This window comes from Bidens hawaiensis, unplaced genomic scaffold (assembly GCF_021521415.1).
Source record: "Bidens hawaiensis isolate Kalapana, Puna unplaced genomic scaffold, B.hawaiensis_p1.1 tig00033109_1, whole genome shotgun sequence".
Taxonomy (NCBI): Eukaryota; Viridiplantae; Streptophyta; class Magnoliopsida; order Asterales; family Asteraceae; genus Bidens; species Bidens hawaiensis.
This window is the reverse complement of record NW_027495650.1, coordinates 34,301-59,622: the sequence shown is the minus strand read 5'-3', so window position 1 is coordinate 59,622 and position 25,322 is coordinate 34,301. Positions and strand designations below refer to the sequence as shown.

Below are 25,322 nucleotides of genomic sequence, written 5' to 3'. Positions count from 1 at the left end.
TTTTCTCAGTTTTTTCAAAACCTCTGAAAAGACGGTTAAGGTTACTCCGATGCCAAGGCCAACGAAAGACCAATAAACTCCGGTAACCACAACCCCAGCTACTGGGGGGGACACCGGCGAGTACACAATTTTTACGAACACTACCCCGGTTACCCAAGCCGGGGCAAGTGCAGTAAACAATCCTTCACTGGGATTCACCGATACCCAGTTGGAGAGACAACAGACGAGGCTCCCGCCAAACACTTGATCAAGTTAAAGCGTGGGCGGAAGCACGTCAGAAGGAATTCCAAGCTGAGTTGGATGAACGCTTACGTTCACTCCAACAGGCTGACGAATTCGGAAGCACTCGACAACAGCTCAACATAAGTAATGAGTGCGAGTATGATGAAGATTGGGAAAAATCTGACAGTGACGCAAACCCGCGCCATAGGGCGAAAGGGAAGCGTAAACAAGCAGATTTCCACAGAAATTTTGGAGAAACCTTTAAACCAAAAAACACGGGTGGAAACCCACGTGACTTCTCTAAAACCTTCAGACCAACTGTTGCAAATGCGGGAACGTCCAAATTTGCAAGGGACATTGCGGAAGCAATTGCCCCGAGAAGTGCCAAACAAATGTCCAATATAGGCACATATGATGGTATATCTGACCCAGACGATCATTTGAACAGATTCATAGCGGGGGCAACCGTCAGCAATTGGACGGAACCCACGTGGTGTTACATGTTCCAAATGACGCTTGTTGGGGCAGCCAGAGCATGGTTCGACCGTCTACCGGTCCACGACATCTACGATTGGGCAGACTTCCAGCAGAAGTTCAGCCAACACTTCAGTCAACAACGAAAGTATACCGAAGAGCAATGGACGATCCACAACTGCATCCGAGAGGAAGATGAGTCTTTACTAGACTTCATCACGCACTTCAATTCAAAGAAGCTAAGTCTGGGCACTATTAGCGAAGATCTTGTTCGCGCAGCTTTCATCCAAGGCGCCGAATACCCAGAGCTTATCCGCACATTGACGGGTAAAGACGGCATGCCATCCACATGGGATGCCATCATGACAGCAGCTAAACGCTTCGCGGAAACGGAAAGGCAACTGGGTAGAGATCTTCCTCAGAGCACAAACCTCTACACTCAAAAAACAAGAGAAAACAACGTCCTTACCGCCCGACAAAACAAAAGGAGGAAGCTTGGTATTTGGCAGTCAAGGGTAAACTTTGACACCTCATCCGGCTCGCACCCTCGGTTAGGCGGAAAGGATAACATGCAGTCGTCGAACCGGAACTCCAGATGGACGCCACTCACCAAAAGCGTCACCGATATATTTGCCACCGAGAGGCTCCCATGGCCAGAGGCTCCAATAATCCGACAGCGTCCAAACGCTGATCAAAGCAAATCCTGTGACTTCCACAGGACAAAAGGCCACACCACTGAAGAATGCATAGACTTGAAGGACGTCGTCGAAGCATTTGTCAGAAATGGGAAACTCGATCACCTCGTGGCGTAATGGACGCTAAGCAGGCTAATGCGTGTAGAACCCCAGTTGGGGAAAACACGGATGAAACTGCAGCTTCAATGTTGGAGACTACATACTGCGTAAACAACGAGATTCCAAACCAAGTGCATATCGGCTCGAAAGGCTCGATGACACCCCCATCCCAAGAACATGGAAGGGAGCTCAATTACACAGGCTGCATGTAGATCAATTCCACACTTGTAAAGAAAAGGCCCAGAACCACTTCTAATGGAAATGATTCTCCTTATCACATTGACGCTGATGGTCTTACATTTATACTTATAAACTTTCCACACTGATATGCCGGTATTCTCCGCATAAATAAGTGTGAAAAGAAGTCGTTGCGTGTGGACGGCGGCAAAACCCGCATAAACACAAAAAACGGCAATCATGATGAGGAAAACCTTCACGCAGGTCAGTTATAGGTGAAGTTTGGTCATCCCACTAAATGAAAGTGACGGTCCTACCCGCACAATCATGATAGAGGAAACTGAACATTAACCTATTGACAACCGCGCGTCGAAAGGTTAACTTATTCAAAACACTGATATGCCGGTATTCACCGCATAAATAAGTGTGAAAAGAAGTCGTTGCGTGTGGACGGCGGCAAAACCCGCATAAACACAAAAAACGGCAATCATGGTGAGGAAAACCTTCACGCAGGTCAGTTATAGGTGAAGTTTGGTCATCCCACTAAATGAAAGTGACGGTCCTACCCGCACAATCATGATAGAGGAAACTGAACACTAACCTATTGACAACCAAGCGTCGAAAGGTTAACTTATTCAAAACACTTGGAAAATTGCTAAGTTAAACTAAAGTATGCATGAGCGAATCATATATTGTTTGAGGCAAAACAAGTGCCAAATTAAACTATAATATGCATGAGCAAGTCATATAACGTTTATAACACAAGTCATTAAGTGAAAGTGACGGTCCTACCCGCACAAAAATTTATATTTCACAAAAAATTCAAACATTACAAGAATGGCCGGGTATCTACCCGCCTACAGAAATGTAAATCTATCCTAACGGTGGGAAGGGATCTCAAGGTTCAAACTTCAGGACCACTCCCTCCAAACCCACTTGAACCCGCACCATCAGTTGGCTGTGGCGGTTCAAGGAAAGTCTTGAGAATAGTTAGCCCATCATCAGCAGCAGCAATTTCGTTCACCTTCTCCACCACCGGATGCGGGAAGGCAGCATACTGGTTCACTGCTTGGTCGTAAGCAGCTTCAGTGTCCACGTCATAAAGAGGGAAGTTGGAAGGCGGGATGCCCTTCTCAACAAACCCCAGACCAAGCAGGAAACCAGTCTTTTCCCCATCCTCATGGGAAGCGTTGAGGGCTGCGCTCATGGCATCGTCATAAGATGTGTTCGTGAATACCCGATGCACAACCTACAAAAAAAAATATGTCAGAAACTTTTCTAAGTATAAAGAAAACCGTAAAGATATTATGAAGCTACGCATACCTGCGACAACGCTTCTCGTAGAAGCCATTCCTTGGTAACCAGAGCTTCCCGGAGGGCAGCTTGAGCTTGGTCACGGGCGCGTTCGGCTTCATTTTTGTTAAGGTTGGCAAGCTCATGGCTTTGAAGACAGTTTTCGGTTTATGAATTGTAACATCGGTTTTGAGTTCTTCTTTGAAACCGTTGAGACAAACAGCTAGGAGGCAATGTTCTGGCCAATTGGTAACTCAGGAGGATCTTTCTGCAAATTCTTGACGGTACTCTTGCACATTGCCGGTTTGTTTGATACTGCAGAGGTGTTCATCCGGGTTTTGAAATTCTGCAGGACCAAAATTTTTCTGAAGGGCATGGACTAGATCCTCCCAAAACTCGATTTCCCAATCATTTGAAATCCATGAGTAAAAATCCAATGCGTCTCCTTCCAAGTGCATTGAAGCCACATCAACCTTTTCTTCCTCGGGTATGTTGTAGCAACGAAAATAATGTTCAGCCTTTAGTACCCACCTAGGAGAGTCCCCATCACTGAATGTTGGGAAATCAATTTTATTGTAGGGGCGGGTAACGGCGATGACTGCTTCCAGACGAATCTTCATCATCGAATCTGCTAGGACCCCCGGTGGATTTCTCCTTCTTCTTGTCGCGTGCTTTCAGAACATCGACTTCAGTTTGCAGGGATTCCATGGAGGCTGCGATGGCTACCAATTGGACAGCCACAGGGTCAAGGTTCGTTTGGTTTGGGCCTAGCGTACTCCGGGTTTGAGGAGCCATTGTGTTTCAGAGTTTAGTTGCAAAAATGGGAATTCAAGGTTGGATTTGGAGCTGCGAAGATTGAGATTTTCCCGGAAATGGAACCAAATGACAGAAACCGAAAATAAGAACTTGATTACTGAAATTGAAATGGATAGTGACCCGATTCGAGATGGGTGATCTCTAGATTACAAGGTTAACAAACCCTAATTTTAATAATTAAAACATTGATACCGAACAAGAAAAGAAAACCTACTATTAACAATTTAATACTAATTCTAAATAAACAATTTCCAAAATAACTCCTCCACTAAATCAGCCCCACTCCTTGTTTTCTTCTTTTTCCCGCTCACCAGTTCCCCTTTATTCGGAATTGTATCGGTACACTTAATAATCGAGACATATATATATATATATTTTTTGATAATTATCACTCAAATAGTTGTGATATATTGTACTTAACAACCTATTGGCCAAAATATATGACGTGGTCACGTGTGCATTGTTTTGTTAAATTAAGATGGCTAATTTTCTTCTACGTATCATCATATGATCATATACGATGTCAGCTAAATATCAAATACAGTATAATTCATATTTTATTTACCGTATTCAAATGTATTGTTTTTAACGTTTACCTTTTAATATGAAAATCAAACTTTCGAAAACAAAATTGATGCGTATATAAACTACAGGTGCGCCGCTAACCGAAAAAAATAACCTTGACAAAAGTAATTGAAAAACCAAATCATAAAAACCGAACAAATCATTCAATTATAAATTTATAGCTTATTGTATGGTTTGGTCATGGTTATATATACACACAAGAACTAAGCAAACCAACATTAAAAACAACATTATTTTCTTTTAAAATCTTTTTTTCATATATAATATATTATATGACAGATAATTTTTATTATTTCATAAATAAAATATTAATAGAACACCAAACCTACCATAATTGATATCAATATAAGAAAGACCCTTAACTTATAAATAACATATTAAATACCATAATTTGTTTTTCATTATAAGGGAACAACACGTACCTTTGGGAAACCCCATCGGTTACTTCGGGTACACGACCCCTTCCAGTTTGGATAGTTAACTCGGGTAAGAAAATTAGTTCACGAACCTAATGTTGAAAGCCAAAGAATAACGACATAACGTGACTGCAATTAATTTGTGTACTTTGGGTTCAAGTCAGAAGTTTTCTTTTCTTTTCGGGTAAAAATGACAAGGCATCACCACCTCATTGGTTAGCAATTTGGGTACCTTGGGTTCAAGATAGGATGCACAACCCATCCTAAATTAAAACGTTGCAAATTTTTGTTTGATTCAAATATAAGTAGATCTATTTAATGAATTTAGAACCACTGGCATTCTAAATCAACCGTTAACCCATGCCATGCTTTACCAAATTTGTTTCAAATAACGAACTAATTAAATAAATCAATAATAATTCAAACTATATATATGTTAATATACAAACCAAAGAAGAAGTACTCTAGTAGTACCTGATGACTTTCTTTAGAGAGGTCTTTGTTCAAGTCTCGCTTGTGACAAAATTTCGTGTACGAGTCAGGATTTTATCACAATGGACATTTAGACCCCTAGAATTGGCGACAGGTCGGGACACTAGCGGTGTCAGCGATCGCTGGTGTGGGTGACCTTTTGCAAATGGGTGTGTATATGTTGGTCGGACTTTGTTAGTCGTTATAAAAAATTAGCTATACAAATCAGTCTAGAAACTTAAACATAAGTTTTTAACTAATATTTTGTACCAATCACAATAATCCGTCTTCTAAACCCATATTTAATGCAAAGTTAGTCCCATTGTTAATAATAAAACTTTGCCCTGCATAAAAAAACAAATGCAACTTGTCATGTTTGGGTGAGGTTTCTTTCCTATGTGAAGCAGACTTTTGGCAACATGCCAATAACCAAACCCCACCCCATCTCTATAAATTTCTTCCTTGTTTCTTCTCACATAACTCTTCTATCTTCCTCTTTATTTATCTCTCTCACACACATATACTCAATCACTATATATATCGAGTTTTTTAATAGGTGTTCTCTGGTGTGGTTGTCACAATGTCTGCTGAAGTTATGCCTGAAAAATCCTTCCAAGGGATCCATGCTCAAGAAACAGAAATCAATCCTATATTCTATAGAAGGTACCGTCCTTAACAATTCAAAATTTGGATTGGGTACAAAAAATTGATGCATATGAATTTCCACTCTAGTTTTTTTTAAACATCTCTATCACATAATTAAAATCTTTGAAGCCCTTAGAGGCGGGTGTAGAGAAGAGGAGAGAGATGACCATTCACACGGGCAATACTGACGTTAAGACGTGTGTCCCTCTTTAACCATGTAAAATTTGGATTGGGTACAAAGAATTGATGCATATGAATTGTCACTCTCGTTTTTTTAAAACATCTCTATCACATAAAGTCTTTGGGCTCGTGTAGAGAACAGGAGAGAGATGGCCGGTCACATGTGCAATGTTAACGTTAAGACACGTGCCCCTCCTTAACCATTCAAAGTTTGGATTGGGTACAAAAATTGATGCATATGGCATTTCACTCTAGTTTTTTTTACACATCTCTATCGCATAAAGTCTTTGAAGCCCTTAAAGACGCGTGTGTAGAGAACAGGAGAGAGATGGCCAATCACACGGACAATGTTGATGTTAAGACGCGTGCCCTCCTCCCGATGGAAGTGGTCTAATAAAATCTTTATAGATCCTTAAACTTTGGAATAATTATTATTTTTATGTGCTTCACACAATAATTGAAATCAATAATATGCCCTAACCAACGACTTTTGGATTAATTTAATTTAATTTTTACGTGCATCACACATGTGACTTGTTTATAGGTTGGAAGGAAAGATTGCAATTGTCACTGGTGGTGCAGGAGGGATTGGTTCAGCCACCGTGAGGTTGTTTGCCAAACATGGTGCTAAAGTAGTCATAGCCGATATCAACGACGAAGCCGGACTTATACTTGCTAGTTCATTGTCTCCTTTTGTAACATTTGTTCATTGTGACGTTAGCTTGGAAACCCAAGTTCAAAGCCTAATCGACTTGACCATATCTCGTTATGGTCGAGTCGATATCATGTTCAACAATGCTGGCGTGCTTGGAAACCAGTCCAAACACAAAAGCATTGTTAATTTCAATGTTGATGAGTTCGATAAAGTAATGAGTGTGAATGTGAGAGGAGTTGCCCTAGGGATAAAACACGCCTCTAGGGTTATGATTCCTAACAAGACCGGATGCATCATTTCAACTGCCAGTGTTGCAAGTGTCATGGGTGGAATGGGCCCACACGCGTATACTGCCTCAAAGCACGCAATCGTCGGGCTCACAAAGAATGCTGCTTGTGAACTGGGAAAATATGGGATTAGAGTCAACTGTATTTCGCCATTCGGGGTACCAACATCTATGCTCGTGAATGCCTGGAGAAACGAAGATGAAGATGAAGATGAAGATTTGAGTTTTAGAACACCAAACGAGAAAGAAATCGAAAAAATGGAGAAGTTTGTGAGTGGCTTGGGAAACTTGAAGAGCACTAGCTTAAGCGTTAAGGACATAGCGGAAGCAGCTCTTTATCTTGCTAGTGACGAGTCTAGATACGTGAGCGGTCATAACCTTGTTGTGGATGGTGCGGTTACAACGACCAAAAACTGTGTTAACTTGTAATAAAGATCTAAGATATATCGAATAATCTAAACTTTGTTGTTTGTTCTGATTGTACACTAAATTTCTCCTATTATAACAATCCATTTTAGATAGATATATTGATCTTTCTTCATTTATTGTCATTTTCAGTTCTTTACTTCTTTTACGGTTCTTTCTTCTGAAGATGGTAATGACCAATTAGGGATGGTAATGGTTCGTGTTGGAAATAGGCTTAGGTATTCCAAAATCCAGACCTGATTACTAAATTCAAACCTCGTTAGATATTTGTCAGGTAATTACCTATTGGGTGGGTAGGTTTCGGGCACACCCGTCGGATATTCGAACAATAAAATTAAAACACAAAAAGAATATCAAAAGCCGGTAATGTAAAAATGAAGGTGAAATATGTAGCTACACTAGTTTATCGAAATTAAATACCACTATGATAATTAATGATTTTATGAGCAGATAATTATCAAATCTCAAGTAAACTAAGGTGGGGTTTTTGAGCTGTCATGTTTAGCTGTAGGAGATAATAGGAAACTGACCCCTGTGTATGGAAAAATATTTTGAACGTCATCTATATATATGTAGGTATCATAAGATTAAGGAAACACAAATGTCATATTTATATATATAAAAAATAATTTTACTTGAACTATAACACATTACATAGTTATTTTAATTCAAAAACAAAAACATACAAATAATAATACAGATAAATTAAAAGTCAGAACGTCTTTATAAGTTATACCATGAGCACAAAAAACACAAATACAAAAACATACAACTAACATAGAGATAAATTTAAAAGTTAACATGTCTTTATGAGTTAAAACCCGTTGTCTAATAGTTACTAAATTCAATATTCAAGACATAAAAATATTACAAAAAAATTTTAAACTTTTTTCTTAACATAAAAACTAATTACTTGAGAAAATATAACGCAATCTATAAGGAATAGTTCAACATACATAAAGTCTAAGACCTGAAAATTTATAAAATATATAAGTAAAAACTGTATAATATTAAAGGAAAAATAGGCTTTTAAATACAAACATATTGAATAATATTCTATAACTATGTTATCTCCTAACTATAAAAGTTTCTAGATATTTAGCGGTGTTAATTATGATGGTAGATTTGATACTTGGTACTATAGATGGAGATACATTCTCTTTATCAGATTGTGACCGTGCGACATCGTTTGGTCCATGAATATTTTGCAATGTGTTGAAGATCGATTTACTGTTATAGTTCACATATTAGAAATTCAACTGTAACAACAAATGTAAAATTGTGAAATGAACATACCCGGAACACTAGGTTTGAAAGAAGAATACATTGAATGCGTATTTGAATTTGGAATATGAGAAAGACCATGCATATTATATTGATAAGTACCACTGACTGTATTAAAATAACCTGTATTACAATTGTGAATGTTAAAGTAACAAATTTAAATGATTTCACAATGCAATGAATAAAGAAAATACATAATTGTGATAGTATTACCAACAACAGGATATGGGATGTAGTTATATAAATACCCATTATAAGGCATACTTGGTTGAAGAAACACTAAGTGAACCCTGGACAGATTATAGATAATCTGGGGGTTAAGTAATGTTTCCCACGGATGAGGTCCAGCAGAGAAGGTTGTTCTTCAGGGGACCTGCAAAACAGACACCGTAAGCTCGTCACTGAGAAGGGGGGGTTCCTCCTTGTGACCACCCTCCGGCGTGAGAATCAGACTAGATTGCTCTGAATATAAGTGTATATTAAGAGATTGCTAGATAAGATTGAGATATCAGATGATGTCCTTACCATTCCAAGGTGTTGGAGTATTTATAGCCGAGGGTAGGTTTCCAAGCAGGTACAGCCGGCTGAATAGTATTCCTGTTCTACCAACAGTGGACTATGCACAGGCCATGCTGGTTGGTGGATAGGTTACGGCCAACAGTAATAAGGTCGGCTGTATACTGTTCCTTTACTGCCGGCTACGCACTGTTCCACCAACTGTAGGCTGCGCACGTCCCCTCGTAAGGGTTGGTGAGTAGGCAGCGGCTAATAGTGACAAACAGTACTAGAGGGTGCTCCTCCTCGTATTGTTGTCGGTGAGCTGTCACCCTGTGATTGGTTCATGGGCTGCTCTGGTCAATTTGTCTGTTCCGCCCACACCTTAGTAGGTATAGTACGAAAGACCTTCCAGAAGCATACGGACTGGCTCACTTGGGCGGGAGCATTCCCGCCTTGCTCATTCCTTCATGTGACTACTGAAGTAGCTAACACCTTGTGCGTGTAGCCTTGCTGTTAGTGCGGGTAGCCTTCCCTGATGGCTTGTATCCGCAGCTGCGGGAACAGGCGGGGTACTTCACCATTGGGAGGCTTTCCCTGCGGGTACAGCTGGCGTACTGCGCGTAAGGTTCTTTGAGCATGGTGGGTCCTGCTGGAGCAGTTGGTCACTGCGCAGACGTCCCTGTTTTAGGTGAGTCTTGCGGGTCCAACTGGGCTCTGCTGGGACCTACCTCTTCAAGTCCCCCCAGTCCAATGTTCTTCTCATGAATTATTAATAAGTGAGGTGAACTTTTGGACTTAGCTAAGGGTTTTGAAAAGGGTTTAGTTTTTAGGTTTTCTGTGGTGATTCTTCCCGCGGTTTTCCTGATGTCACGCAAATATTCCCGACTTTTCTGCTTGATCTTTGGGTATGAAGCGGGTAGGTTTGTAACCTCCTCGCACATCAGGAGCGTGTGAAAGGAGAATCATTTCCATTGAAGAGGTAGGTCCCAGCAGAGCCCAGTTGGACCCGCAAGACTCACCTAAAACAGGGACGTCTGCGCAGTGACCAACTGCTCCAGCAGGACCCACCATGCTCAAAGAACCTTACGCGCAGTACGCCAGCGGTACCCGCAGGGAAAGCCTCCCAATGGTGAAGTACCCCGCCTGTTCCCGCAGCTGCGGATACAAGCCATCAGGGAAGGCTACCCGCACTAACAGCAAGGCTACACGCACAAGGTGTTAGCTACTTCAGTAGTCACATGAAGGAATGAGCAAGGCGGGAATGCTCCCGCCCAAGTGAGCCAGTCCGTATGCTTCTGGAAGGTCTTTCGTACTATACCTACTAAGGTGTGGGCGGAACAGACAAATTGACCAGAGCAGCCCATGAACCAATCACAGGGTGACAGCTCACCGACAACAATACGAGGAGGAGCACCCTCTAGTACTGTTTGTCACTATTAGCCGCTGCCTACTCACCAACCCTTACGAGGGGACGTGCGCAGCCTACAGTTGGTGGAACAGTGCGTAGCCGGCAGTAAAGGAACAGTATACAGCCGACCTTATTACTGTTGGCCGTAACCTATCCACCAACCAGCATGGCCTGTGCATAGTCCACTGTTGGTAGAACAGGAATACTATTCAGCCGGCTGTACCTGCTTGGAAACCTACCCTCGGCTATAAATACTCCAACACCTTGGAATGGTAAGGACATCATCTGATATCTCAATCTTATCTAGCAATCTCTTAATATACACTTATATTCAGAGCAATCTAGTCTGATTCTCACGCCGGAGGGTGGTCACAAGGAGGAACCCCCCCTTCTCAGTGACGAGCTTACGGTGTCTGTTTTGCAGGTCCCCTGAAGAACTACCTTCTCTGCTGGACCTCATCCGTGGGAAACATTACTTAACCCCCAGATTATCTATAATCTGTCCAGGGTTCACTTAGTATTTCTTCATTGGCGCCATCCGTGCATAAAAGCTAGAACTAATTTAGTTTTTTCAAAATTTCTGAAGAAATGGTTAACGTTACTCCGGTCCCAAGGCCAGTAACCGACCAAGAAACCCCGGTAACCACAACCCCAGCAACTGGGGGGAACACCGGCGGTTACACAAATCTTACGAACACTACCCCGACTACCCAAGCCGGGGCAAGTGCAGTAAATATTCCACTGGGGTTCACTGATGCCCAGTTGGAAAAACGAACGAGGGCCCCTCGCCAAACACTAGATCAAGTGAAGGCGTGGGCCGAAGCACGTCAAAGAGAGTTCCAAGCTGAATTGGATGAACGCTTGCGTTCAGTTCAACAGGCTGACGAATTCGGCAGTACTCGCCAACAGCTCAACATGAACAGCGAGTGCGAGTACTCAGACGAGGAAAGAGAAGAATCCGATACCGACGCAAACCCTCGCCATAAGGCGAAAGGGAAGCGTAAGGAAACGGACTTCCAGCCAAAAAGGAATTTTGGGAAAGCTTTTAAACTAACAAATGCGGAGAGAAACCCGCGTGACTTCTCAAAAACCTTTAGGCCAACTGCTACAAATGCAGGAAAGTCAAAGTTTGCAAGGGACATTGCGGAAGCAATCGCCCCGAGAAGTGCCAAACAAATGTCTAACATTGGCACTTATGATGGTCTATCCGACCCAGACGACCACTTGAACAGATTCATTGCGGGGGCAACCGTCAGTAACTGGACGGAACCGACGTGGTGTTATATGTTCCAGATGACTCTGGTTGGAGCGGCCAGGGCATGGTTCGATCGTTTGCCGGTCCACCACATATATGACTGGGCGGAATTTCAGAACAAGTTCAGCCAGCACTTCAGCCAACAGAGGAAATACACTGAGGAACAGTGGACGATCCTCAACTGCGTTAGAGAGGAGGATGAATCTTTATTAGACTTCATCACCCGCTTCAACTCCAAAAAGCTAAGTCTCGGCAACGTAAGTGAAGATCTTGTTCGCGCCGCTTTCATCCAAGGCGCCGAATACCCGGAGCTTATCCGCACATTGACGGGTAAGGATCGCATGCCATCAACATGGGATGCCATCATGACGGCGGCCAAGTGCTTTGCCGAGACGGAGAAGCAACTGGGAAGGGACCTTCCCCAGAGTACACACCTCTACACGCAGAGGACAAAAGAGAACAATGTCCGGATCGCCCGGCAGAACAAAAAGAGGAAGCTAGGTATCTGGCAGTCAAGGGTAAACTTTGACACCTCATCCAGCTCTCGCCCTCTTGTTGGCGGAAGAGATCGCACACACCCTTCAAGCCAAAAGCACCGGTGGACGCCACTCACCAAAAGCGTCACGGAGATATTTGCCACTGAAAAGCTACCGTGGCCAAAAGCTCCAGTGATCCGGCACCGACCTAATGCGGATCAGAGCAAATCCTGTGACTTCCACGGGACAAAAGGTCACGGTACGGAAGAGTGTACATCCTTGAAGGATATTATTGAAGCATTCGTCAAGGATGGAAGACTGGCACACCTGGTGGCATCAATCAAGAAGGGAGGACGGAACGACAACCGGTACCGAGGCAACGGACGAAAGCCCGTTGACATCAGCATCAACATGGTTCATGGTAACATCAGAGGAAGAAAAAGGCGAACGCCAGAACCATGTGCGTGGAAGGAAGCTGAGGTGCGCTTCCCGCGAGTGCCAGGAGGACCCAGCAAAGAAGGCCCTATCGTCATCAAAAGCCAGCTGGGGCACTACATCACCTCCCGCACTCTTGCTGACAACGGCGCATCGTCGACGGTGATGTACAGGCAGTTCTTCGACAAGCTTGATGACGAAGACAAGGAACGCCTGGAAACGATCTGCGCATCGATGGAAGGGTTTGATGGCAGCACAAACACCCCCCTGGGTATCCTATCTTTCCCTGTCACTCTTACGGATGGGAAGCACTCCCGCACTGAAGATGTGGACTTTGTCGTGATGAGGAAGCCACACCACACATACGACATTCTCTTCGGGAGAGACGGGATGGCAAGATTCAACGCCGTGGTATCCTCAGTCCACGGCATGATGGGATGGCCAACAGCTGAGGGTGTAGCGATGATCACTGGCATTCCCCAGGTATGCATCGCATCTGTCTCATCTAAACCCAAACCAAAGATGGCTAAACCAACCATCACCGAACCAGAAAGATGGGCCTTCAACGGCAAGTACCCGGACCAGGCCGTCACCATTGGCCCAACAATTGTTGATCCCACACGCACCTTACTTAAGCGCTTGTTACAAAGGAACGCCGACATCTTCGCGTGGACACCAGCTGACATGACTGGTGTACCCCGGGGTAAGGCAGAGCATAAGCTCAAATGCGATCCGGCTGTCACGCCGATCGTACAAAAGCGCAGAGTAATGGGGCCAGAACAAACTAACGCGTGTAGAACCCAAGTCAAGGAACTCCTTGACGCAGGCATCGTACGCGTTAGTAGATATCAAACTTGGGTTGCAAATCCCGTTATGGTACCGAAGAATGACAAACAATGGCGCATGTGCATAGATTTCAAAGATTTGAACAAAGCATGCCCCAAAGATTGTTATCCGTTACCTGAAATTGATCTTAAGGTGGATTCGTTGGCACCATTCCGCCTTAAATGCTTCCTGGATGCGTATAAGGGGTACCATCAAATCCACATGGCCGTTGATGATCAGGACAAAACCGCTTTTCGGACGCCCGATGGCACATTTTGTTATCAAATGATGCCATTCGGACTTAAGAATGCCGGGTCCACATACCAACGTCTGATGGACAAAGAGTTTCATTCCCAAATTGGGAGGAACTTGGAAGTCTACATGGATGACTTGGTCATCAAAAGCCCTGACCCAGAAGCGATGTTGAAAGACATCGAAGAAACTTTCAACACGCTCAGGAAGATAAACATGAAGCTCAACCCGAGCAAGTGTGCCTTTGGAATGGAAGAAGGGAAGTTCTTGGGGGTCATCGTCACTAAAGATGGCTTCAGAGCGAACCGTGAAAAGGTCGAAGCCATTATCAAAATGGAATCACCTACTACCATCAAACAGGCTCAGACACTTAATGGACGACTAGTGGCACTTAATCGCTTTTTGGCAAACCACGCGGATAAGTCGTTTCCATTCGTGTCAACATTGAGAAACTGTTTAAAGAAAACGCACTTCCGCTGGACACCTGAAGCGGAAGCAGCTTTTCAGGAGATTCGGTCACGCTTGATCGAACTCCCAACGCTGACAGCACCAAAAGCGGGAGAGGAATTAATCCTATACCTTTCCGCAACTGATAGAGCAACCGGGGCAGTCCTGCTAGTAGAACGAAAAGGCATCCAGATGCCAATCTACTATGTTAGCCGTGTCCTAACAGACGTAGAAACCCGGTACTCTACCCTAGAAAAATTAGTCTTAGCACTAATACACGCTTCACGCAGGCTAAGACGATATTTCCAGGGTCACCCAATCACCATTCTCTCAAACTTCAAACTTGCAAACGTTCTAGGCAAACCCGAGTTATCGGGACGCCTAGCCAAATGGGCAATTGAGTTGGGGGAATACGCGATAAAGTATAAGCCAAGACCAGCCATAAAAGGCCAGGTTCTGGCCGACTTTATTGCGGAAGTGCCTACATCGCGGGAAAAAGAGTGCCAGGAAGAGGCTCAACCCTCTCCAGCACAAGACATCAATGATGTCTGGCGACTCTACACTGATGGAGCAGCCAGTAACGAGGGTTCAGGCGCAGGGCTAAAGCTAACCAACCCAGCAGGCCAAGAATACACTTACGCTATTCGACTGGATTTTCCAAGTACGAATAACGAAGCCGAATATGAGGCATTCTTGGCTGGGCTGAGAATTGCGCGTAAGATGGGGGTGAAAAACTTGGAAGCCCACGTGGATTCCATGTTGGTAGCCAATCAAATCAACGGGACGTACACGGCCGTGAACGACACAATGGCCCTGTACCTCGCACAAGCAAAATCCCTTATGCGCGATTTCAATGACTGCAAAGTCATACACGTCAAGCGAAGTGAAAACAAATCTGCGGATGCGTTAAGCAAGCTTGCATCATTAGCCTTCACCCACTTAGGAAAGGATATCCGCATTGAACTTCTCCAGACACCATCGGTCCCGCACAAGGAAATTTGTGTCATCCAAACAGGCACGGAAACGTGGATGACACCAATAATAAAATACCTTGTGGCAGGTACACTACCGGAGTCCAAAACACAGGCAAGAAAACTACGCTGTAAAGCACTGAATTATCAACTCGTCGATGACATCCTTTACAGACGTAACTTTCTTGGCCCACTCTTAAGATGCGTGGACAACCAAGATGCTGACTACCTCCTAAGGGAAGTACACGAAGGCATCTGTGGAGTACACGCAGGTCCCCGCGCTGTTGTAGCCAAGCTAAACAACGCGGGATACTTTTGGCCGGGGATGCATACGGATGCACTGGCATACATCAGAAAATGCAGGTCTTGCCAGCTTTACGCACCCAACACGCACCGCCCGAAGAATGAACTTGTTCCAGTCACTTCTTCATGGCCATTTCAGAAGTGGGCCATCGATGTGACAGGCCCATTTCCTACAGCAGCAGGAAATGTTCAGTTCCTTGTGGTAGCCATCGACTACTTCACCAAGTGGATAGAAGCAAAACCTCTAGCCCAAACAACCGCAAAACATATCAAAAAATTTATTTAGGAATTTATTATTTGTCGTTTTGGACTTCCACAGAATTTGGTGAGCGATAACGGCACCAACTTTGCTGACAAGAAGCTACAACAATGGCTGAAAGAACTTCAAATCACCCACACCTTTACCTCAGTGGCACACCCGCAAGGTAATGGTGAGGTGGAAAGAGCAAACAAGAGCATCGTCGAAGGCATCAAGAAAAGACTCTTGGAACACAGATCCGGTTGGGTGGACGAGCTTCCGCACGTCCTTTGGGCAAACAGAACGCTGAAGAAGGCCAGTACGGGAGAAACCCCGTTCAGCCTCACTTATGGCACTGAAGCCATGGTCTCAGTCGAGATTGGTTTACCCTCACCAAGGGTCTTGATTCAGCCAGAAGACAATGATGCGGAAAGACGGTTAGACCTTATGCTAACCGAGGAACGCAGAGACTTAGCCGCAGTGCGTGAAGAGAACTACAAGCGACAAATGCAAAAGTACTACAACACGCGGGTAAAACTCTGCAACTTCAAAATAGGAGACTACATACTGCGTAACAACGAGGCTTCGAACCAAGAACGCCTAGGAAAGCTGGCCCCGGTCTGGGAAGGGCTATACATTATCAAAGAAGTCCTGGGAAAGGGCGCATACCGGCTCGAAAGGCTCGATGGCACTCCCATCCCAAGAACATGGAATGGAGCTCAATTACGCAAATGTTATATGTAGATCAATTCCAAAACTTGTAAAGAAAAGGCCTAGAGCCACTTCTAATGGAAATGATTCTCCTTTCATAATGTGTTAACTTTACCTTTATACTTACGAACTTCCCACACTGGTGCCGGTAGCTTGATAAATCATGAAGCTTGCATTCTTTGAAATATCAGACAATGGAAATGTTTGATCCTGAACTACATGTAATAACATATTGTGTTATTAAATATATACATAATAATATTATTCATTAAAAACCCACAATTAAAATAGAGTGATATTATGAAATTAAAATACATACCATTTGAATTGCAGTTATTATAAGAAGATTTAAACTCTTTCAGATTTCGCTTCTTTGAGGATGTAGACATCTTTAACAAACAACTAATTATAAAAACACCATGTATACTTGATATATGGTTAACTATGTAACTTCAAACACAACAACAACAACAACAACAACAAAAAAAAAAAAAAAAAAAAAAAAAAAAAAAAAAAAAACATGTATACTAAAAAATGTCTTTCTAATTCATTGCAAACTTCAAAAAACATCATGAGTTATTTATATCAAATAGTGATTCTATTGTAAACTATGTAACATTAACTATAATATTACGCACAGAGAGAGAAAGATTTAAAATAATAATAGGTATCACGGTGGGCTATTTGACATATTATCAATTGGTACAATTAGACAATCAATATAAGTACTTTATTACCAATAAATAAGATTAAAAAAATAAAGATAAAATAGAATGCAATCCATAAACTATCACACAACACATATTCACTTTTAAATAAACTTAAGATGGTTAAATTATAAATACATTACGAAAAAACATTCAAATTACATCCGTTAAACAGGGCAACATCAAGAATTGTTTTATGTTATTTAAAACTCCAGTTTGTTTAATCTTCATTATAGAACATTACTTGAAAATAAAATATGTTATAAACAAAGTATTTGCAAAACTTCATGTTTAGTGTTTCATCAATTAGCAAATCGGTAAACACATAAACAAATTAACATGACATATAAGAATTTCTTATCTTGTTTACTGAAAAAATACAACATGCAATAAGCAGGAAAAAATATGTGCAAATGGTGTGAATGACAACCTGTTTAAATATACAAATCATTGAATAGTTAAAATGATAGGATACTAAAAAAGGGAACACAAAAATAGTTATAAATAACTATGGTCAAAATCGGTTTTTAAAAGTTGTTAAATGCCACAATCTCGCTAATAAACACTTTAGCTAACATTTTTTACGAGATAGCTTCTCATAGTGCCAGAAAGTGAGTGTTTTTCGTTAAACGGTCTACAATCACCCAAATGATGTCATGATTTTTAACTGTACGAGATAGCTTAGTTATGAAATCCATCGTAATGTGTTCCATTTCCATTATGGAATTTTTAGCTGTTGTGTCTTTCCATCCGAAGCCACCACCATCTCCCACCGCCAACACTACCATCACAAACGCCGACACCATCACTCACTGCCATTTTTATCTTTCGTCTTTTTCTGCCTGCCAAACAACACTGAGTATTAATTCATTTCATTCTCATACAGTATCCAAACATCTTAATGGATTGGTAATTGTCTATTTATTATATTCTCAATTTCATCATGTCGTTCATTTTATTACCATATACCAAATAAACTCTAATTTTTTTAAAAGATGTTAACATTAAAGTTGAGTTTATTTAAATTATATGTATAAGAAAAATGGAATCTAAATGCATGAAATTATAACTTATTTAAAGTCCTTTTCGGGTAAATATTTGAATTACAAGGTAAACAAAGTGGCCTATTCTTCTAATGCACTTTGACGAAAAGTGATTTTAGCATTACATTCTACTAATAGGTCGTGGCTTATTCTTCCTCACTCAAAAAATCAGCCAGGTATATGGAATTCCATAGCTAAATTGGAAAACCACCTCGCCTTTTTCAATCTCAATTTGGGTAGTCTTATCAAAGGGAAGATAGGTGTCGGAGATAAAACAAGGTTTTGGATTGATCCGTGGATGACTCAACAGCCATTAAGAGTTATATTTCCTAATCTTTTTTTGAATGAAAAAGTTAAGGCGTGTTTGGTGATCTCTTGTTACGAGAGAACCGTCAACAACACGGTTTAGAAATGGCGGTGGAAGAGAAAGATCTTGAACTGATGTGAATCGAGTGAACTCTCGGGTTGTTTAAATTTGTTGCGACAACTCTCTTTAAGCAACAACCCAGACCGTTGGATTTAGCATAGCGAACCTTCTGGAATTTTCTCGGTTTCCTCCATGAAAAAGATTTTGTTCAATAACTCAAATTTGGGTGCTTCGTTTATTTTTAAGTGGAATAGTCAGGTGCCTAAAAAAGTAAACATTCATGTTTGGAAAGCGGAAATGGAGAGACTATCGACCCTCGTGGCTTTATTCAAAAGAAACATTGAGGTGGGTTCGGTGGTGTAGATTATGTGGAGAATAAGAAGAAACGAACGATCATCTCCTCACTTCTTGTTATTTTGCCACATTAGTGTGGCAATTTGTTAGCCACTGGTGTCACATTCCTCCCATCTATGCTTTTTCGATGCGCGACTTGTTTCATTATTATGAAACTACTAATTTAGGGACTAAAAAAAACAAGGTTTTATACGGGATCATTCTGACAACGTGTTGGTGCATTTGGAAGACTAGAAACGATGTCATCTTCTCAAATAAGACGGCTTGTTTTGCCAAAACTGTGGAGGACATTAAATCGTAAGGATTTCTTTGGATAAAATATCGGTCATCTTTCAAAAATTTGTCGTGGAAAGATTGGTATAATTTTATGTTGTAATCTTGTTTTCTTTTGTTCGGTTTCTAGCTTCTTGCTAGTTGTGTTAATGAAATTTGTCGTTTCAAAAAAAAAAAAAAAAAAGTAAACAAAGTACATTGATGATGACGGATGATAAACCCGGTTATCACATGAATCATGGGTCGAAAATTACAATCTTACGCTCAATCAAGAAAACGATTGATTTGTCGTCTCGTCAATAAATAATGTCTAGACAAATAACTACTGTATTCTAATTTATATATTACTGTTACCTACTTTTATATATGGAATTTATTAATCACATGTGTATAATGCTTTCATATATTAATCTTTTGTTGTATAAAATGACGCATTTTGTTATTATTTATCCATTTAATTAATTATAGCATATCCAATGGGGATGTTACTTACACTTCAAAACATGTCTAGTCAATTATTTCTCACCAATTCTTCACTTTCTATTCAATTTATTATCTATATCTATACTATATATAATACACCACCCATGGGCAAATTAAAACATCAAATTTTAAGTAATTTACAATTTTTCAAACACATTGTACAACCTTAAATAGGGGCATAGTAGACATTCTAACACTAAATTTAACGTTTCTTTTATATTTCTTCAAATTATTTACAACAACGCCCCCCTCAACTTTAATCAACATTTAGAAATTTAAAAAAATAGTTACAACTTTGATCCCCCATCTTTAAGTATATATTATTTATAATTTCACTTTTAACCCAAATTCCCCCACGATTTTTAAACTGTCATAACTTTTTCATACGTTAATATTTTTTTTTAAAAATTGCACCATAAAAACGAGCATTTAATTCTCTTTAATTTGAATATGATATTGTCATAGTGTGTTTTCAGTTAAAAAAAATAACATCTTACGTATAGTCGTTTGTGATCCGGTTTCAATGGTTTAAACTAAGCCGTGAGCCAAGCCGTTTTTTGTCATCGAAAACAGAAACCAAACCGTTGAAAATTCTAACCCAACAAAAACAAACGATTAACAATGGTTAGATTTCGGTTTCATTTGTACCTCGCTACTAAATTGAGTTTAAAATAAGAATTCTTAATCCACGGTTTTAAATGGAACGATGAGCACCCAAAAACCTCTTACGTGATTATTAAGGCTTGTATTTCCCGCTGCATCGCGCGGGCACTCGTCTAGTTTTCATAAATGCATTTCCACAATTTCATCATATTTTTATATTAACTTTTCATAATAAATGTATGTACTATAATATATTGCTTATTCTTTTAATGTTATATGTTAATATAATAAAATATATTTACATATTAAGTTTTGAAATTAGAAATTTAAACATTACGATTTACAAAATTAAACACTACAAAAATTAAACTAATTAGACATTGCAATTATGTTTAATACAGGTGGGTTGTACAACCAATTTTTTGTCAAAGATGAAATGGTTAGTTCAATATGATTGAATGAATATGATAATAATCTACTATAACTAGTATTATTATCAGCGCATTGGAGCACGTCAAATGAATTAAATGTTTAGATAAATTTCCAAATACGAACATAATAAGGTAACCAACAAACATCAACCCTAGATTAGCACCAATAGACATCCCAATTAACCCATAACCGATGCATCAAAGGTATCTCCAATTGAAACTATGAAATATTTGATTGATAATTTTGAAACTCTTCCACGTAACTGAAAGCATTTGTACATAGAAAACTGGATGTAAAATTACATTAAAGGAATTTTGAGAGGGCTGCTTGGTATATTTATTATTGAAACAAACTTGTAACCACTGGCGTGGCCTCACGTCTGCGATCGAACTGATACCAACCAAATTCTCATTATTTCTCTGCCACAACGTTTAAGTTTCGTTCACTACTTAATATTTGAGCAATACATATTGTTTTCTCAAACTAAGTGTCAAACCTAAACTTTGAATCCGTTACAACTTAATTAGTATAACAAATTCAACATTAATATTATAATTATAAGACCACGTTTGATACCTTTTTAGATAATATATACTTTTATCAATTTTTCGCTAAGACCTTCACCAAAATTGCTCTTTTTGTAGTGAAATTTTGTATTCTTTGTGAGTCTTGATCACCCTTTTGGGCCTCAAGCCAATACAAATACCGACTTAAAAAATATTTCTGATCTTCCCCAATACAGATTATAGAATAGAAAATTGGGCCTAGTCAGGGCCTTGATGCATGTCTTTATGCGTAAAATTAAGCAGTAGCTCTTTTCTATGTTTAATGGGTCGGCCTGCTGGTAACAATGAACAAGTTTAGCTGTTCTGGTAACAAAAAAAGGGAAAAAAATTTTAAAATAGGAAAACAAAGAAGGATAAGAAGGATAATAGGAGAGAAAAAAATATTTGAAAAATAGGAGAGGTGGACGACAACCATGAGATCCGCCATTTCAAATGGTGGAACACGAATATATTCGTGTTCCACCATTTGAAATGACGGATGTCAACTCTGATGATATGCCAGTTTGACTGGCATGTCACAGATTTCAGAGTAGGCTACCCCTATGTGTAAAAGTGAATTTTGTTATCACACGAGCATTCAAACCGCACCATTTGAGGAGTTGTATGGTTGAAAATGTAGAACGCCCGTGTGCTGGTCTGAAACCGGAGATAATAAATTATCTGGACCCGAAATAGTCCAAGAAACCACCGACAAGGTTATTCAAATCCGCGAACGACTTAAGACGGCACGTGATCGCCAAAAGAGTTACGCCGATATCCGTCGTAAGCCGTTAGAATTTAATGTTGGTGATAAAGTACTCTTGAAAGTCTTGCCATGGAAAGGCGTAGTTCGATTCGGTAAGAAAGACAAACTAAGTCCTCGATTCATTGGACCCTTTGAGATACTTGAACGAATTGGTACCGTCGCATACCGTTTGCGACTACCCGAGGAAATGCAAGGGATACACGATGTATTCCATGTTTCGAATCTACGTAAGTGTTTAGCCGACGAATCTCTTTCGATGCCACTAAAAGATGTTGAAATTAACGAGAACCTAAAATTCATTGAAAGACCAATTCAAATTGAAGATTCGAAAATAAAGAAACTTAAAAGACAACTTTGAAAATCGTGAAAGTGAAATGGGATTCCCGACGAGGACCCGAGTATACTTGGGAACTCGAGTCTGATATGAGAAAGAAATACCCCCACTTGTTCTCGTAAGCAATCTTGAAGACGAGATTAATTCCAAGGTGGGGAGGATGTAACATCACGTAAATTTCGAGCCAAAAATGTCAAGTTTCCAAAGTCAAGGGACCAATTCTGCCAATTTCCAAACTTCAGGGACTGAAATGAAAAATCTGTTTTCTTGACCCATCGCGCTACGCGACAGGTCAAGAGAGACACCCATCGCGTATCTCGATGGGGTGTCTGACAGATTGTGACACGTGTGCCACGTGGCAACACGTCCGCCACGTGGACTCGGCGCCTGCCACGTGTCAGCACGTGGCAAGTCTACTATCTGACACAGCAAGCCTATATCGCGATACACGATAGGCCTGCCAAGTGACCCATCGCGTAACGCGATAGGGTCCATAATATGGCTATAAATAGGCAGCCACGGGTTTGAACCCTTCACACCTCAAAATCACACACCTCGTTTTACGTGCCCCGAAACCTCGTAATTCGTGCCATTTCCCGACGATATTCCAAAAGGAAGTATTGTCCCGACGTTCCAACGATTTACCTTGAAGTGCGTGCCGAGAAGTGTGGTGTCTCGAAAAGCGTGCCAAGTGAGGAGGAAGAGTTTTGTAAGAAAGGAGTGTTGATTGAGCGGCGTCGAAGTGCTGCCCAAGTGTCCAGGGTATTACTAAGCCAAGCAAGGTAGGCATGATGCCCGACCAAGATAATAATAAAATATTATAAAGGCTTAATACTCAAGTCGATGTTATTCTCGATAAACAAAGAAATGTATAACAAAGAAAATAAAGAAAGAAAAATAAAATGTATATATGATATATATATATATATATATATATGTATATGATTATTCTTTGTTATAAAATATATTATTTAAGTATAATGAGTATACTTAAATAATAAAGAAAAGAATACGTTTCTTAAAGAAGAAGAAGAAACGTCGGGTTTTTATGAATAAACTAAAGGTTTATGAATTACTATTAAAACTAAAGGTTTTAGAGTAAAAGAGAAAATGAACTAAAGGTTCATCGAGATAAATAAGACTAAAGGTCTTAAGCCGGATCGTGTATCCGACTAAAAAAAGTTATACTCGTACTATAGGTGCGAGATAGCAAGAGAAGAACTCACGGACGGTGTTGGAAACCGATCCCTATCAAAAGGTGAATACGCCCCACTTTTACAAACTTGTTTTCAAACAAAACAAACGTGTTATGTGTAAAACTTTACATGATGCTACGTGTCTCTAAAAACATTGTAAATAAGAGTACGAGTCTAGCCCTCAGGCTGTGGTATACGTTTGTCTGGATCCTTACATATGTGGTATGCGGTGGGCACATCGCACCACGCCTGGTCACGACCTCCAGCCACGATGAGCCGAACCAAAGTATGTTCGAGTGAGAATGACCTTGTGTATATTTATGGTACCTAAGTTATGTCGAGACGCTGTGATGTCTTGCTGAGGTGACCTAGTGTAGAGACTCGAGTTTATGATGATTGTTTAACTTGATTATTCCTAAGCCAAGATGGGCCGAGGCTTACGTGGTCTCGAGGGGTAATTAAGTAAAGAAAATATTTTTAGCGTCAGCATATTCACCCGCATTCGTTGCTGACGTATTTTAATAACATTTTGCAGGTAACCAAGACTATAGCTTGAAAGACGAAGAGAGGCTCAAGAATCCGATGGCTCGGATAACTTTATGTAAATATTAAAACATGGTGGTTTTGTAAAACTTATAAAACAAGTAAAACAAATCGAGACTTTCGTCTCGTCTTTTGTATTGTAAATATTTATAAATATGATCCTTATGTTTTTATAAAGTCTTCCGCATTAACCCGTTACTCTGATATATTTACAAATGTGGTACCAACTATGGTTCATACTCCTAGGCCTAGAATGGGGGTGTGACAAGAGCAGTTCGCAAAAAACGAGACAAGCATTCAAACTAAAAGGGAGTGTGTGTTGTCATGTCATCAGTCAAAATCACTATTCACATCCGTCATTTGAAATGGCGGATGTCAGGATGACATCTTCCATTTCAAATGATGGATGTCCAACAAAATTCACTTTTACACATAGGGGTAGCATACTCTGAAATCTGTGACCTGCCAGTCAAACTGGCGTATCATCAAAGTTGACATCCGTCATTTCAAATGGCGAAACACGAATAAAATATTCGTGATCCGCCATTTGAAATGGCGGATCTCATGGTTGTCGTCCACCTCATCAGACAAGATCTGACAGGCCCTACATGTTTGTTAAGATCCGCCATTTCAAATGACGGATCTCCTATTTTTCTAATATTTTTTTCTCTCTCCTATTATCCATCTTATCATTCTTTGTTTTCCTATTTTAAAAAATTTGTCAAAAAAAGGTGTGTGTCAGTGTGACAGTGTGTATTATATACTTTTTATACATTATACAAGCTTTAATATATTTTCGAAATGCAAAGCTTCGTCTCAGAACAAGACACCAATCAGTTGGAATAAGCGGGTGTCATAAAAAATAAACTTATGTATGTTACAAATAAACAAAAATCCACTGTCCGTAGAACTAACTATCTGGAAGAGGAGTTAATATATATGCGGATCATCTAATGACATATATAATGCAAATTTGTTTAAACTAATCTGGTCCTTCATATGGACGTGGTGCAACCTTGATCAATCTTTGAATTGCATTTCCGTGTTTAACATATTAGACATGCACAATCACATTGTAACATCGCCTACTCAAGGAATCCTTCATTTTGAGAAATGCGAAGAGAAAAGCGCAG

At 40.5% G+C, this 25,322-nt stretch overlaps 1 protein-coding gene across 1 annotated transcript; it reads left to right on the top strand.

Annotated features, from left to right (window-relative positions):
- Positions 1-5,828: 5,828 nt before the first annotated feature.
- On the top strand, positions 5,829-7,495 carry LOC143584362 (short-chain dehydrogenase reductase 2a-like). The gene is made up of 2 exons (XM_077066436.1): positions 5,829-5,911; positions 6,618-7,495. The coding sequence occupies exons 1-2, from the start codon at positions 5,829-5,831 to the stop codon at positions 7,441-7,443; spliced, it is 909 nt and encodes a 302-aa protein (XP_076922551.1). The 3' UTR covers positions 7,444-7,495.
- The last annotated feature ends 17,827 nt before the right edge of the window (positions 7,496-25,322 follow it).